The 16216-nt window shown below is 40.3% G+C and overlaps 1 protein-coding gene across 2 annotated transcripts in view; it reads left to right on the forward strand.

Annotated features, from left to right (window-relative positions):
- The window catches only part of JPH1 (junctophilin 1), a gene marked incomplete at both ends in the record, with an annotated part of 84980 nt that extends 69156 nt beyond the window's left edge, over positions 1 to 15824 (forward strand). For both annotated transcript variants that reach the window (XM_082015368.1, XM_082015369.1), the window contains 2 exons: positions 6028 to 6689; positions 15744 to 15824. In XM_082015368.1, the coding sequence (XP_081871494.1) occupies positions 6028 to 6689; positions 15744 to 15824 (743 nt within the window). The remainder of the gene's footprint in view (positions 1 to 6027; positions 6690 to 15743) is intronic.
- Positions 15825 to 16216: the final 392 nt, after the last annotated feature.

Genomic DNA, 16216 nt, shown 5'->3' on the forward strand with positions numbered 1-16216 from the left:
GTTGGGGGTTTTTTCTTAAGGAGAACCTGTCTCTTTTTTCCTGTTTTTTTTTTTCTTTTTGTACTGTAAAATTGTGTGGAGTAAGGGCCTAAATGCTATATTTTATATATATATATAAAATATATATATAAAGAAGGTGGTTTTGCCATGTTTTTCATTTTTGTCTTAAAAACAAATAGAGAGAATATGTCTGAAGAACAAAATCATTCTCTACAGTAAAGAACACATCGACCTTTAGGTTTTAAATATAGTTTTGCAAGTTATGATGACCTAATTAAACATAGTCTCATTGGTAATGCCAGGTAATATCCAAATTAGCATTTTTGCACAGGGTATATAATTACAACATCTTCCATCCAAATCACTTTTAACTGATTTAGAGGTTGTGTCTGGGCCTTCACAAATCAGAGAGGGAGAAGGGGAAGGAGGATCCTCACCTCTTGTGCAGCATCCACCCAGTTTACAACCAGGAGTACCAATCCACCATGGGGACCAGAGACACCCAGGTGACAAGGCTGCTAGAGTCCTATAGCCTGTGCTTACCTATAGGCTCTTACAGAAACCTACTTCAGTCATGTAGAGTCCAGGGCTGCAGGACTAGGCATCCTCTGTCATGGTATGGTGAGGCTGTCATCTCTATTGCATAGTGTCTCAAGCTTAGCTCAGAGAACCCTACTCTCCCAAAACTTTTTTGCTGCTCCTAGAGAGTGGAGTTACTGGTAGAGTCCTAGTGGAGTTTCTTGCAACATTCCCTCTAGAAGGAATGTATCTGGCACCATGAACAGCTTTCCTGTGGAAATTGTTTGTTGATATCAACAGAATTCCCTGTCTTAAATAATTTTGTCTCAGGGAGAAGCTTTTAAACCAGCTTGTCCACTGCATACTTGCTTTTTACACGTGGACCAAGTAGGATGTTATAATGTGTCTAAGGCCATACAGAAGTACATGGGAAGTTGCAAAAGAGTAGGATGCAGTGGATTACTCTTGAAGAAAATAGTGCTAAACAGAAGTAAAATGTACTACAGTATTGTGTATTTTAGTTTTCATAGCACTATTTTTAACTCAGTATTATTTTGTATATTATTTTATTATTTTATATATTGTATATTATTATATTATTTTAACTCAGTATTAATTCTGTAAATTACTCACTACTCTATAAGTTTATAGTATTAGAAAACTACAAAAGTGTTCTTGTATTACTTGAAAATATATTGTCCCACAGTCCTGCCACAAAGCATCAGAATTTTTTATTTGGTTGATGTGTTACTACAAACATCCTTTTTGCCAGTTGAAAGAAGTATTAACTTAATAATTTTGAGAATATAGAAATCATTATACTAAAATGAGGCAACAGCTCATTAAATTGTGGAAATGAGATTTACGGCAGGTGTCGTGGTTTAATCCTGGCAGGCAGCTAAACACCACACAGCTGCTCATTCATGCCCGCCCAGTGGGATGGGGGAGAGAATCAGAAGGGTAAAAGTGAGAAAACTCATGAGTTGGGGTAAAGACAGTTTAACAGGTAAAGCAAAAGCTGTGCACGCAAGCAAAGCAAAGCAAGGAATTAATTCACCAATTCCCGTCAGCAGGCAGGAGTTCAGCCATCTCCAGGAAAGCAGGGCTCCATCACACATAACGGTTACTTGGGAAGACAAACATCATAACTCTGAATGTCCTGCCCTTCCTTCTTCTTCCCCCAGCTTTATATGCTGAGCATGACATCATCTGGTATGGAATATCCCTTTGGTCAGCTGAGGTCAGCTGTCTCAGTTGTGTCCCCTCCCAAATTCTTGTACACCCCCAGCCTTCTCACTGAAAAGGCCTTGACTCTGAGTAATCACTGCTCAGCAATAACTAAAACATCCCTGTGTTATCAACACTGTTTCCAGCACAAATCCAAAACGGATCCCCATACTAGCTACTGTGAAAAAAATTAGCTCTATCCCAGCCAAAACCAGCACAGCAGGTTACTCAGTTATGTGTATTGACTATGGAATTCAGAATTGGTCCTTGAAGGATCACCAGCCCTACTGTAAGGAATCCTAGTGCCTCTGGCACTTTTGGAGCTCATCCTCATTAAGTCCCACCCTTTTCCTGTATCTTCATCTTTTCTCTTTCACTAAGAGGCCAAAATATGTGAAACTGGCTGGATTGAATAGGCAGGAGTATGACCTGAAGCTCGTACATATAAATACATATCTACACCTTTTTCTTCACTATCCCAGGTGCATTCTTCAATTCCTCTCAAGCTTCAGATTTTGAGCTGATAAGGTGTCTTCTGACCCTTCTTGGGAAATGCTGGCTGCATTTACAGTGTCCTGCAAGATGACATTTTCTGACACAATCCTGAAACAGCCCCATGCTGCCAATATGTATACCTCACTAGGCCGTGGGGGAAAGCATGCGGCTGTCGCCTCTCTAAAAATGTTGTGGCAGAACCAGGGCAGCCTTCTCTTCTCATTTACAGGGCTGGCCATGCTGTCACGTCACTTACTGGAGCCCTTCCAGGAAAAAGGACATGTTACACAAGAACTCCACAAGAAATTCTAGATTTAGAACAACTATGAGTCTCCAACCAAACCAAAGCTTCCCTCACCCCACAGCCATCAATGTTCAAGCAGACCAGCAGACAGCATGGGACTCTGTGTGCATCCATCGCACACGTCCACACAGTCCTTTGGCTTTGAGAGGCTGTTCCCCCAAATACTGGCTAACTCACACTTTAATGGTGCCATCCAGCTGCTGGCATCACAACAGCCTGTGTGAGCCAAAACCACCCCATGGCTGACCTTTAGCCAGCAAAGGTGCATCAATTTTGAACTGACAGTAGCACGGCCAACATGTCACCAGAAGAAAGCACACAGGTTCATCCATAAAGAAAGCTTATCTTTACTTGGTTAGAAAACATTTCTTGGTTCTGCTTTCCAGACCAGGTTCTCTTAGGCACTCAGACATATCATGTGTAGGAATATACCTACTGGTTGCTTGAACTGCAGACTGGAGAACAGAACTCTGTGTTTATTTCCTAGACAGATAATCCCACCTTACCTTCTTCCCACCTTCAAATCCTGTTTAAGGCAGCTGAGAAATCTTGTAGGATCAGATGTTACTGACTCCCTTTCCAAATTCCCTTGGCCCTGGTTCCTTTACACTCATAGAGTGCTCTTGTGCTGAAGAAAAAGGACTCTGTTGCCCATGTCTGTAGTGTTAGATAATGCCTTTAAGGAAGGGGACAAGGTAAGTCCTGACAAATATTCTTAATCCTCAGAAGGGAGCGGGGATGTGTTCCTGCTGCTTGGAATCGGTGGTTCAGACAGGTGCATAATCTGATTGTACTGAATACAGTGAACAGACGTAAAAAAAGTCCTTGGACAATCTCCAAAGCTAACTTCAGCATACAGCCAAGAATTTGAACATTGGAAAGACCTGCCTGGCAAGATTGGAGGCAAAAGATGTATCTCTAATAGCCATATGTGATGTACTGGGGGGTGGGAGGGAGGGCTGCTGTGTTATGTTAAGGCAATTGCTGAATGTCTGATCAGACACCCTCAAATGTTACTTGGACGCAGATGGCTACAGCTTTCTCTGGTGCGGCTCAGTGTCACTTATCAACAAATATTGCCAAAGAGCCAGTAAAAATAAGGCATTGTTAGCCTGTTGACACAACTTCTTTGGGGAGCTCCGGTTAAAAATTATATTTTTGTTTTGGTTTAAGTTTTTTACTTTTTACTCTACCAGTATCTCGTGGAGACATAGGCAGCTGAGATCTGGCTCCCTTCTTGTTTCAGAAACTCCAACACAGGTTGAAGGTCTTGGGAGGAGAGGGAGTCCCTCTGGCCAACCTTGGGAGGCTTTAGTTGATCGTAAGAAACAGTGGAGAGGGGTGAGATTTCTGAGGCCCAGAGGTGTTCCTTAAGAAAGTGCCTTCAGTCCATCAAGTGCTGTCAGATATTAGTAAAAGTCATATCTCTACATACATTGGGCAGTGGAGAGCTGTCACAAGATGTGAATTTTCTGGATAGGTCAGGAGCAGAGCATGTGCCACTTGAGCAGCATTGTAAAGCTGAAGAGAGGGTATTCCAAATGGGATGCTTTCACCACAGCAGTCATAAGGAGCAAGCTAATGTGAATGTGGATCTGTCCATAATAAATAATCATTGCAATTTGACAGCTCCATGGCTTGAACTTAAAGGTTAGGCAGAGCTCTTTTAGCTATCCTTTCCTTTTTATACCCCTAATTGTATCCCATGCGAAAAGGGAAGAAAACCAAAGTTTATGCATGTTAAAACTCTCAGCATTACTTTATGCATCTCAGCAAAGATGGAAGGAAATCCCCTACATGGCGGAGAACTTTGTGAATGGTGATCGTAACTGTAACTTTATATATGGCAACTTTTCATTTGTGTTGCACTGCCTTTCCCTTTTACCAGGAAGTTTATAAAAAGCCGTAAGAACCAAGCCTCTAGTCCTCTCCTCCTGTCCAGGCTTAACTCCTCAAAACTTTCTCCTCAAATGTCATTTGAGAACAAATCCTGGCTTGTCTATGTGCAGCCTTCTTTCTCAATAGCTCCCTATTTCCACCCCTAGTTTTCAAGAGATGCCCAAAACATGATTTTCCTGCTCAAAAGACATAGCATGCCAAGTAATTCTTCTTCTCAGCAATACTTACTTACCAGATGACTCAGTAACTTCCAAAAACTTCACGCTGCTGCTCTTCCTTCCTCTCATCTCAGCGCTGTCTAGTGATGCATATGCTTCTGGCATCTGTAAGAACACTGTATCTGCCTAACACAGCTAGAGACTCCTTTAAACTCAAAAGCAGAAAAATGCGTGCAGACATTCTTCTCTGGGCACAGAATTTCTCTCTGTCATAAAACACAGATAAGGTTCACTTACAGAAGATAAAAAAATCAAAGGAAAGTAGTGGTACTAGCAAAAATAGAAGTGGAGAAACAGTTGCAATGCATTTGGCAGAAGCCATTATTGAACATATACAGAAAGATCGTTGCAGTTCGTTGTTCACAGAGCTCCCCAGCTTCTGACTTCTTAAGGAATCTGATCCTGGAATCTGGGCTGTAGCCTCTAGGAAAAAAAATAGAAAATGCTGCACACAATACAGGCAGATTTACAACAATTTTGCTTCTTCAGCAGTGTTTGCTCAAGTCTTGGCCTTGAACTGTTAAATCAGACAACCAGAACCTGGAACAAAGCATCTCAGCCAGCTTGTCTTTACGTAAAGAGCTGTGTAGAAATTCACCTTGATAAGTGAGTCCTAGTGGTGAATATGCTCATGGGTGTTTCGCTAGGATTTAGGGGGAGGATATTCTTTTACTGGCTGCTCTGTAACTATTTCCCTAGTGAATGTGAGAGAATTTGTCTTCCTAGCTTCTAAGCAGAATTGTGTTACCAACTAGGGTGGTTAACCTAGGTCTTCATATGATAAGTGATTGGATTAGGAAGACAAAGGCAGTGTGTGAGAGTTCAAGGCACATATATATGTATATAAGACAAGCTGACATGCACACAGTGGGACAAAAAGTGATTCAGGCCCTATTTCCCACAGGTTATAAGGGCAGAAGAGACGTTTCATTAATTACTTCCATGTCAAACAGATACTATGATCATGAGAGTACAAGTTAAATAGATTAGGGTAATTAAGCAAAACATACCTCAAAACATGCCTCTCGGAAAAAAAAAAGAATGCTAGATATGTAAGGCAAGTCAGTCTTCAGTCCCTCAGACCTCAGTCAGAGACAATTTATGTCCGATGACCCTTTGCAAAGCTGAAGACATAAAGTGACTGAACCAAATTAGTAACTAGTCACAACAATTACCAAAAAATACAGCAACTTCAACTACTGAGTGATTTGGAGTAAACCACTACAGATGTCAGTGAATTTTTGGTAACGGCCGCCCCGCCAGCATTTTAGCAAGGCAGTCCAGTCCAACTTCCCAATACAATAGTTATACTCTGAAGTCTTACTTTTGTTTTAATCATAATATTTCTATTACACTATTTTTCAGGCCCTGATTATATCAAACAAAAATTTCAGGAAGGAATGGAGGTGAAAGAACAATCAGAAGAAAAAGTTCAGGAAAAGCCACCTACCCCAAAAGAGTCACCTCACTTTTATCGAAAAGGTACTACACCCCCTCGGACCCCAGAAGCAAGCCCAAGGCATAGTCCTTCTCTTTCTTCTGAGCCTTCTCCTTCAAAACAACTGAAAAGGCAAAGCTCCACTTCTGGGGCAAGACTCAGTCAAGAAAAAAAGCTTTTAGCCACTGAGAATATAACACCCACAATTAACAAGCCTTTATATTCAAAAGCACCAGTGAAGGAGGAAGAAGCTGTGAAACACCAGCCAAAATTTTCAGCCCATCACAATCCCATCAGCACAGAGAATGGGGAGCTGCATGGTCACTACCATGGCTATTATGTAAAAATGAATCCAACAGTGCTTCCACAGGAGCTCAGGGAAGAAGATGAATATGTCAACCCATCACCATCAACACTTGCACGGATACCACCCTCACAGAAGCCAAGTCCTGCTAGATCTGGGGGTAAGCCAGATGCCAAAGAAAACAAACCTGACACAAAAATTAAGAAACCAGAATTTGCTGCACCAAAGAACCCAGCTAATAATGAGTCACATTCAGCAGTGAAAAAAGAAGTAGAAAACGGCTCGGTGAGTACCGCAAGCAACCTTTTCACTTTCACTGCCCTTTTGCCTCTTAGTGCTCACTTCTTTCAAACTTTCATCTGGATACAGGCTGCTAGCTAGACCCCACTGCACCCGACTGGAGTGAGGAACAAATATTCCAGTCCTCTATATTATCCTTTCTGAAAACTGGGAAGGGACAGTTGATAGCCAGATACTGACAGACTTTGGAAACATGAATCCCTATTACAACCATAAACAAAAAAAGTGTGTTAGAGTGTGTATTCGTGTATGCATGTATGTATATATAGGTGCATTTTGTGTGCGTGTAGATACATATTTCCAAATATACATGGTTTGGGTTTTTTTCTCCTTTCAAAACAATGTTTGTTGTACCTCAGTGGGTATTGGGCAGTACCAGGAGTTACACTCATTCTCTTCACCAAAAGTCTACTTTTGACAACTGTTGGAGACAGGATGCTGGCCTGTGGTCTGACCCAGTCCAGACAATCTCCAGTTTTCATTTTCTTCTCTGTGTTGAGTGTAGGCTCTAAAACCAGGCAATATTGCATCAAAATATGAACTAGCTTAGAATGCATACTTCTAACAGTGCTTGCGTTTTACAGTGCCATGAAAAATTTGACTTTCTTTTTTGTCAGGAAATGGAGAAGGAGTTTTAAAACTGTACATTCAGATCAGTGTGAATCTGAATCTCATTTAGAAATAATAGAACTATCAATAGTTATGTAGAAAAGGGAGATGAGTAATAACATTTCTATTCCATGTTAGCAGCAAAAGCCAGGTTATCAAATTCAGAATCTCTGATGATGATAAAATTATTTCATATGAAGAAGTCTAGATAATTGTCATAATGTTTTTTTTTTATAAGCATTGTTTTTTTGAATCATTTTTGGTTCTCCAGTAGAAAAAAAACAGCATGTCGTTATTCATGGGATAAACAGAATGACCCATTTAATGAGATCCAGATAGCCTAGCACTGATCTCAAGCAAAACAGTTGAATAATTGACTTCACTAATAAATAATTTAAAAAAAAAGAGGTGTAAGAATTTCCAACCAACATGCATTGTAAAAGGTCTTGTTAAACAAGTTTGACATCTTCAGGTGTGACAGAATAATCATATCCTCAATCAAGAAGGTCACTTGATTTGCTTTTACAGTTATTTATTCTGACAAGGAAGACAGAGTAATGCAAAGGCTAAATGTCACATTAAAATAATTTTTTAAAAACTGACCGATGGTTCTCAAAAAGTAATTGGAAAAACATCAGGAATTTGGTAATATTCTCATGAGGTCATTCTTGGATTAATTATGCTGCTCTATTTTATTAACATTCTTATTAATGACATGGAAGAGGACATAAAAGTATTACCCATGAAGTTTACAGAAGACACAGAGACCAGGAAACCAATAAATAATGAAGACAATGGATCACCAATACAAGCTCATCCAAATCACCTGCTAAGAAAGGTGCAAGCATAATTATCCATGTGCAGCACATTAAAATGTAAAATCGTATATTAAAATAGTTAGTTAATAGAGTTAATAGAGCCTGGCCATGCCGGATCAGAACTGGAAAAGGATGGTGGATCAGGAGCAAGAGAGGCAACTGAGCATGAGCTCCCACTCTGCTGCTGTTGTTCAGAGATGTTAATATAATCCTTAGATTTATCAACAGGAAAGATTAAGCTAGAGTACATGGGAGTCTGTTTTATCTGGTTTTGGCACTGCTACAACCACTTCTGGAATAAAATATAATGTCCATAAATCAGGGATTTAAAATTAAAAAAATCTTAAGGGAAAGTCCCATGAAGAGCTACAAGAATGATTAAAACATATCTTACAATGAAAGATTCAAGGCAAAAAAATCTGACACATTAAATCACTTTCTGTAAGTACACTTTATAAAATAAGTTTCCCAAGCTAACAGGCAAATGTGTAAGAAGATCCAACAGCTAGTCAGATTTAGATAAAAGTCTTGGTTTAAGTTGCTTTTAATGATATTAATTAAATGTAACATCAGTTTTCAGATGGCGAGTCTTTGGAGCTGTCACTGAATAGTTTGATAATGAACATTTTGCCAAGATGATATCATCTAGTTCAGTAGGAAGTTTATATTCTCTTTTATTTTGTGCAGATCAAAGTAGATGTTCACAGTGGTTTTGTAATCTGCAAATCTGCATTACAGTTGATATCAGCCCTTTAACCTTTCAAATCTCACAGATATGACTCCTATGTAGGGTAACACAAAGCTGTCAGGCTTGTAAATGTTGAGTGAGCATGCACAGAATTTTATCCTGAATTGGAATTTATTGTTGAGCTCTGGTGAAAACAAGTGGCTATAAATAGTCTTTATTTTTCCTGCATTCCATCCAAACCAATGATAGTTTGGACCTGAGGGAGTCTTCACCTTAAGAAACTAAGTAGGGCACCTAAGCAGCAGTTTATTGACCTTCTAGAGTAATCAGGATAAGGACCGTGAACCCTATAGCAGGAAAGGTGGAAGAGTGCTGAGATATTGTACATTAGCTACTGTTTGTTTTACTGATATTACAGGTCATCTGGGAACTTGCTTCATTGGGAGCACCCTAACTGCATTATTCTTACTATCAGCATTTCAGTAAGGAAGGAAGGTGGAGTTTAGGAACTCGTTTTTAATATAACGGTGTTTTCAGATATATGTAGATGTATGTATTTTTTTCAAAGATGTCTTCCATATGTGTCTATAAATTTGCCCTTATAGAATAAGTCTCCTAAGTGCTTACTTCTTTAAAATGCCGAAATTAGTAAAAATACTAAAGCAATTGAAGCAGAAAGGAGTAGCCTACTGGCCTAGCAGACTGAGGGAGAGATGTAGTACAGTACTGTTAACGTTGCCTGGAGAATTTTCTTTTTAATTTTCAGTATCGCCTTTCAGCTTCAGAAAAACAGTATCCTGTTCTGCAGTGCTCCTGGAGTGAGCTCAATAGTAAGGTGGAGTTATGCAGAGTGCACAGTTGCTGAGGAGTAGTCAGATTAGTGTACTTCTCTTTATCCCAAACACTTGTGAATGTCGAGAGACTTCAGAATTCTAGGGCTGCGGTGGGGAATTATTTTTTTTTTTATATTCAGTAATTGCAATTGCTTTATAGTCATCCTGACAGTGACTTTGTTGTGGTTTGAAAGTGTCTGCCTTAGATCCTCCATAAAAGTTTAAGAAGGTATTTGTTAAGAAATGTAAAGAGAAAAGAAACTCTTACTCTCATGAAAAGAGAATGAGAAAAGATGTTTTTGGGATACAGAATGAGTCTGTAACATTTATTGAGTACTTTCATTAGATTACCTGAAAGTACTGTATAACCTTTTTCCAGGTTCTCAGTGAGAAAACATTAAGAACATAAATGACATACAATTTTCAGTTCTTCCTTTCACGTATCTAAATCAAAGACATTTCTCACATCTGAATGAAACATAAACTTTAATTTTGATTTAGAACTTTAAACAACTTCATTTACAGAGAAGTCTGCAGTAGCTGTTTTAGTCATAAAATTCATGCTTCATATTTTCTGTGAATCTGTTACATCCTTAAGAATGTCACTGAATATCATCTGTGCGATAAGTTAGTTACTGGAGCAGTACTGATTCTCTAAGTACCCTTACTTCTGGCATTATACTTGAAAAATATCACCACACTGCACATACAGTAGATAAATGTGTTTCTCTGTATACTTATTTTCTGATGTTCAAAAACCAAAGTTTAGAATCATTTCGGAGCTCATAAGAAAGAGCCATAGGACTCTGTCATAGTTTTATCAAGGTGAAAACGTGCATAAAACACTATGACAAAGTCACTGTTCGTCAGCTGCTCCAAAATAGTTGCATGTTTGCAGGCATTGGCTCTAGTAAGTGAGAGGCAAATCATGCTTTTTTCACTGAGCATTAGGCACCTTCAAGTTACCTTGTATTTACCGCAGTGTGAAGTGTGCACAGAGACACTTGACCAAAAACCACTTAACCACCGGTTAGTACCAACCAGTACTAACTGTTGTTTCTAATTGCTCATTAGCAGCCTCTAGCCCCACTTTCATCTTGCATGCTCCTACCCCACCTTGAACATGAACGAATTTGATATTGTCTTGGGCTTGGGTGGAAAGTAGAACTGAATTGCAAAAAATACCGTTGTAGTGCAGTTCATGAATACACATTTGCGTATTCGTTTGCCTGACGTGTTGCCCTAGGTCAGGTACAAGCCCAGGCACAAGTGTTCCATTATATCATTATTTTTTGATTTTCTTGGTAAGGATTTTTAAGCCACATAGAATGTTTAGCCTGGTTTTTACCTGTATCTAAAATGATTACATTTTGCTGAATTTACCCAGTGTGCTTCTGTTCTCATCTCTTTGTTCACTTAACATCCAGTTAGTAAGGGATATAACTGCCGGGATGTTAGAAAAAATAGATCAGTATTTGCCTTATCCTAAAAAAAACTCTGAGCAAGAACTTTATGCTAAATTTAATGCACATTTCTAATGCAATGGGATTACAAGACCAGTTAATACTTCCTACCACTACGTTTTAGGAAAATAACTTTCTTCCCTCCCCAGACAAAAACTAATTGTATGGTTATTTTTAACTGCATAAGTGGCTGACTTACTAGAAGCTGAAAGGGCAGGTTTTAGGCAGGACTGGAGTTTTCTACTACAGCTTCTTCAGTGCACCTGTTCTGGTCACTCGTGGACTCTTCAGACTAATTTTGGCTTTTGCTATTTTAAGCCCTTGCAGGGCACTAAAGTCTTATTTGTGGTATTTGTCTTAAAGCATTAAATGCTCATTTTATAGATGTCTACAAAGCAGGTAGTAGTAATAACCATGTGCTCCACAAATATTATTTGATCATTTTTTAGTATATCTGGAAATTCTGCTTTGGGCTGAAAGTTGTAGTTATCAGAAGAGGAAACAAATGTGCATAGTAGGCTAAAGGAGATGAGATTTACTTCTTTGTATAAAGCACAGACTCATTAGATTGTGATCATGAACGGATAACACATTTTTCTTTGATCTTCATATAAAATCATCAACCCAGTTCTTAAGGTGCCACTTTCTTCTGTCTTTGTAGTTGAGATCACTTGATCCAGACCACAGCCCCTAATCTATCTAATGTTATTGTGGTGAAATTGTTATACCTAACCTGACTAACAGATGCATCAATAGAGAAGTCCTCTCCGCCGCCGCCAAGCTTAATTCTGTAAGACTGTGCACTAATGATACCAAGTTGCTGTTTGAGCTGCAGTCCCCACTTGCCATTCAGCCAAAAGCTGTCTTGCAGCTATCAGGATGTGTTTCAGGATATATTTCAGGTAATGAATGAGTTCCTGGCTCCTGTGAAGTCCTCATAGGTCTAAATTTTTCTTCAATACTGTTAAATCAACTTGATTTCTGTGGATGTTATTTTCAAATATGCAAAGCATTGGACAGCCAAATCCCAATGAATTTTAATGGTATTAGGCAATGATCTCCTTCACAGTTCCTTGCAACTCCTGGTGAAATCTGGTAAAATCTTTATGTGAGATCCCACACTATAAAGGAACAATTGACCTTATTTTGGTCACACAGGAAGTCCCTATTAGAATCATAGAACGGTTTGGCTTGGAGGGGACCTTTAAAGGTCACCTAGTTTGTCCCCCCTGCCCTGGGCAGGGACATCTTCCACTAGATCAGATTGCTCAAAGCCCCATCAAACTTGACACTTCCAGTGATGGGGCATCCACAGCTTCTCAGGGCAACCTGTTCCAGTGTCTTACCACCAGAGAGAAAGATGCTGAACCCAAATCTTAGTGGACATGAACAGTGTAATCACACTTCCTCTTGAGATATATGTAACATTAGCATGCATATACTATACTTGTTTGTCATGAGATTCTGGGATTTTTTTTGCAAAAGAAGTCATCATAAATGGAAGGTTCACTCTAAGAGTGTTGACACTGGCATTCCAAGACAACAAAACTGAAAGATTCTCAAAGTAGCTGTTGTTTAAAGTAAAACATGTTTTATTGCTCAACATCTTCCAATATGGTTTTCATGCATAAATCTCACAATTGCCAAATGCATTTGGTGGGAATCCTGGTGGGAACCTGGACTGCCTTCACAGTAGAAAAGTGTGGAAGTAGCCAAGCCAGGATGATTTTGACTGTGCCAGAAAGAGAAAGAAAAAATTAATCTGGTGTTTGCGATGCATTGACACTGGCTGGACACCAGGTGCCCACCAAAGCTGTTCTATCACTGCCCTCCTCAGCTGGGCAGGGGAGAGAAAATACAACAAAAAGCTCGTGGTTGGAGATAAGGGAAGGGAGAGATCACTCAACAATTGCTGTCATGGGCAAAATAAACTTGACTTGGGGAAATTAGTTTAATTTATTGCCAGTCAAAATCAGAGTAGGATAATGAGAACTAAATTTGAATCTTAAAACACCTTCCCCCCACCCCTCCCTTCTTCCCGGGCTCAGATTCACTCCCGAGTTTCTGTCCCTCCTACCCCCGAGCGGCGCAGGGGGACGGGGAATGGGGGTTGTGGTCAGTTCATCACACGTTGTCTCTGCCGCTCCTTCCTCCTCAGGGGCAGGACTCCTCACCCTCTGCCCTGCTCCAGCCTGGGCTCCTCTCCACGGGGCCACAGGTTCTGCCAGCAGCCTGCTCCAGCATGGGCTTCCCACAGGGTCACAGCCTCCTTGGGGCATCCCCCTGCTCCGGCGTGGGCTTCTCCCCGGGTGCAGGTGGAGATCTGCTCCCCCGTGGAGCTCCATGGCTGCAGGGGCACAGCCGGCCTCACCATGGGCTTCCCCAGGGGCTGCCGGGGAATCTCTGCTCTGGTGCCTGGAGCCCTCCTGCCCCTCCTGCTGCCCTGACCTGGGGGTCTGCAGGGCTGTGCCTCTCACATAGTCTCACTCCTCTCTCTGGCTGCATATTACCATGTGCCATTTTTTTTCCCCCTCCTTAACTCTGTTATCCCAGAGGCACTACCATCGTCGCTGATGGGCTCGGCCTTGGCCAGCAGAGGGTCCGTCTTGGAGCCGGCTGGCATTGGCTCTGTTGGACATGAAGGAAGCTTCCAGCAGCTTCTCACAGAAGCCACCCTTTCTACCCCCCACTACCAAACCCTTGCCACGCAAACCTGATACAGGTTGGACACTGCTACAGCGAGGCTGCTTACAGTGCTGTGGTCAGAAACGTAACCTGGAGTCATGCTTCCCTTTTATGCCTGTTCTCTGTCACCAAATGTCCCGTATTCTTTGGCACGTTAGTGGCTCACTTCTGGTAAGAAGGAAGGAACATTGTTCTGTGGCCCAGTGCTTAAAACATACCCCTGCTAAGTGGGAATTTGGTGTTCAAAATCCCTTTGACTAAGGTAGTCTTAAACCTAGTCTTCCATTTGCTAGTGAGTATTTTAGACATTCTGCCATTAAGCAAAATGTGAATGTTGCTGCCAATACCATTACCTCTACGGCAACATTTAAGTAGCATCCTGGTAGTTCATCACTGTTTGAACTTGACCAGCTAGTCCCTCGGCATGTGAACAGATGCCTCTGGATATGAGCAAAGGGAACTTCATGGCCTTGACGGATAAGAGGTGCTGATTGGGTTTAGGCTCCCCGGAGATTTAAGGAGCGCTTGACGTAACATATTTTGTGACTTATTCAAGAACTTAGCAAACCACATCTGGCCTGCTGTCTTAACTACTGTGTAAAGGTGTGTTTTGCTAGAAAGTGTTTAATGACACAGTTTCAGGACGAGAGCACATGATATGAGAATGACACAAGTACTGTTCAGTAGCTTCCCAGTTACACTGCTGCAGCAGATGATTACTAATAGCAAGTTCTTAGCATTCCAGAAATTGTATAGCTAGCATATAATTTACACGCGACAGCTAGCATCGTCATGAAGCATAATGAGCTTCTGCAAGGCATGCCTCATGTGGCAGGTAAAAAAAAATATGTCATTTCTAATGAAATACGTACCTTCTTATGCAAGGCGGTGATCCTTACGTAGTTCCGAAGATGGTTTTCTGCAGAGATTTATGGTGGGCTTTTTCTTGATTTAGGAAAGTATTGTCTGAGTGAAGAGTTTTTCTGTTTCTACCTACAGTAAATGTGCAATCTTAATATATAAGCATATACAAATCTCTGTGAAAATATATTGTAGTAAACCAAATATGTTAAGAGGAGAACAGAAGGATTGAGAATTCCCTTCTGTTCAGAACATTACTTCAAATTGCTCATCAGAAAGGATCCATGTTTAAATTATTTTTTTCCAAAACTGCAAAGAATTAAAAACTTTGTTCTCTGGCTTCACAGAAAGACTAAAATTACATAATGATCATGTTTTCTAACCAAGTTTAGTGAAGAAGGGAAGGAGTATTTTGACTTTTCATTTCTTCACTGAATTGGTCTATAAAATAAGGATTTATGACCACTAAATGTCAGAGTAAATCAAAGCAAGTTTGTAATTTTGCAGGTGTAAAATTGGTTTTAATCTGTAATGGAAAAATTGCTAGGTATGTTAGTGCAGTGGTAAGTACCTTTTTTTTTTCCCTTTGGCTATCAAAAAATGGGTATTCTTTTCATACAACACATTGTTATGAAAAACCCTTTTTCTGTTTTGAAACGGATTGGAATCGGGGAAGGAACCTGCTGTAAGGATGAGAAGCAGTGCTCCAGCTTTCCTGAAGTAGCTCAAGTTCTTTGTTTTGCTTTATTTTAAGCTGATCCTGATTTTATGTTGATGGGGTTTTCTTTCATTTGTTTGTGCAGTCATATTTGTCAGGTGTTTTAATCTCAGTGTGATCAAAAGCAGTGTAATAATATATTCTCACCTGTATTTTTCCAGGTCATTTTCACACAGATGATATTAGCTCACCTGAATACGACAGGTAATGGCTAAGTTTCAGGAGCAGAGTCTGTATCTTTGGTATTTAGGTATTCTTTCAGAGCAGGGTCAAAACAGATAGAAATGATCAAGTCAGGCCGTGTTCATTGCTGTGCACTGTGTGGAAGGTTGCATTAATCCTCATATCTTTATTTTATTTTCAGGGCCCTAACTCAGTCATGATCGCTCTGGTAATGCTGTTGAATATTGGTTTAGCCATTCTTTTTGTCCATTTTCTAACTTGATTGGAATTAGGAAAGGTAAGAAAGGTCTTGTTTTCATATTAAAATCGCCATAACCACCCCATACCTCAAACGACAAAGATTTAATTTCTTTGCATACTTTTAATGTTCCCTACTTTAATTTTAGCTATGCCTGAATGTGATTCAACATAGTTATTTAATAATGTAACTGTTTTGACCCTTCAGTGAAGTCATGACAACTAGTGGTGTTAGCCCACAGTTCTCTGCAGTTGTGTCATCAGCCTTTTAAATGGCACCTGTCATACTCAGACACAGGGAAGGAGGCTTGGAATTAGGATGGGACGCAAGAGAGATGAAACTTGGAAAATTCAGCCAGGGGCCCAGATCAGTTTCTCTGCTGATGGCTCGTGGCTTTGGGGTCCTCTGAAAGCTGA

The sequence above is a fragment of the Phaethon aethereus genome (genome assembly GCF_964289735.1).
Source record: "Phaethon aethereus genome assembly, chromosome: 2".
Taxonomy (NCBI): Eukaryota; Metazoa; Chordata; class Aves; order Phaethontiformes; family Phaethontidae; genus Phaethon; species Phaethon aethereus.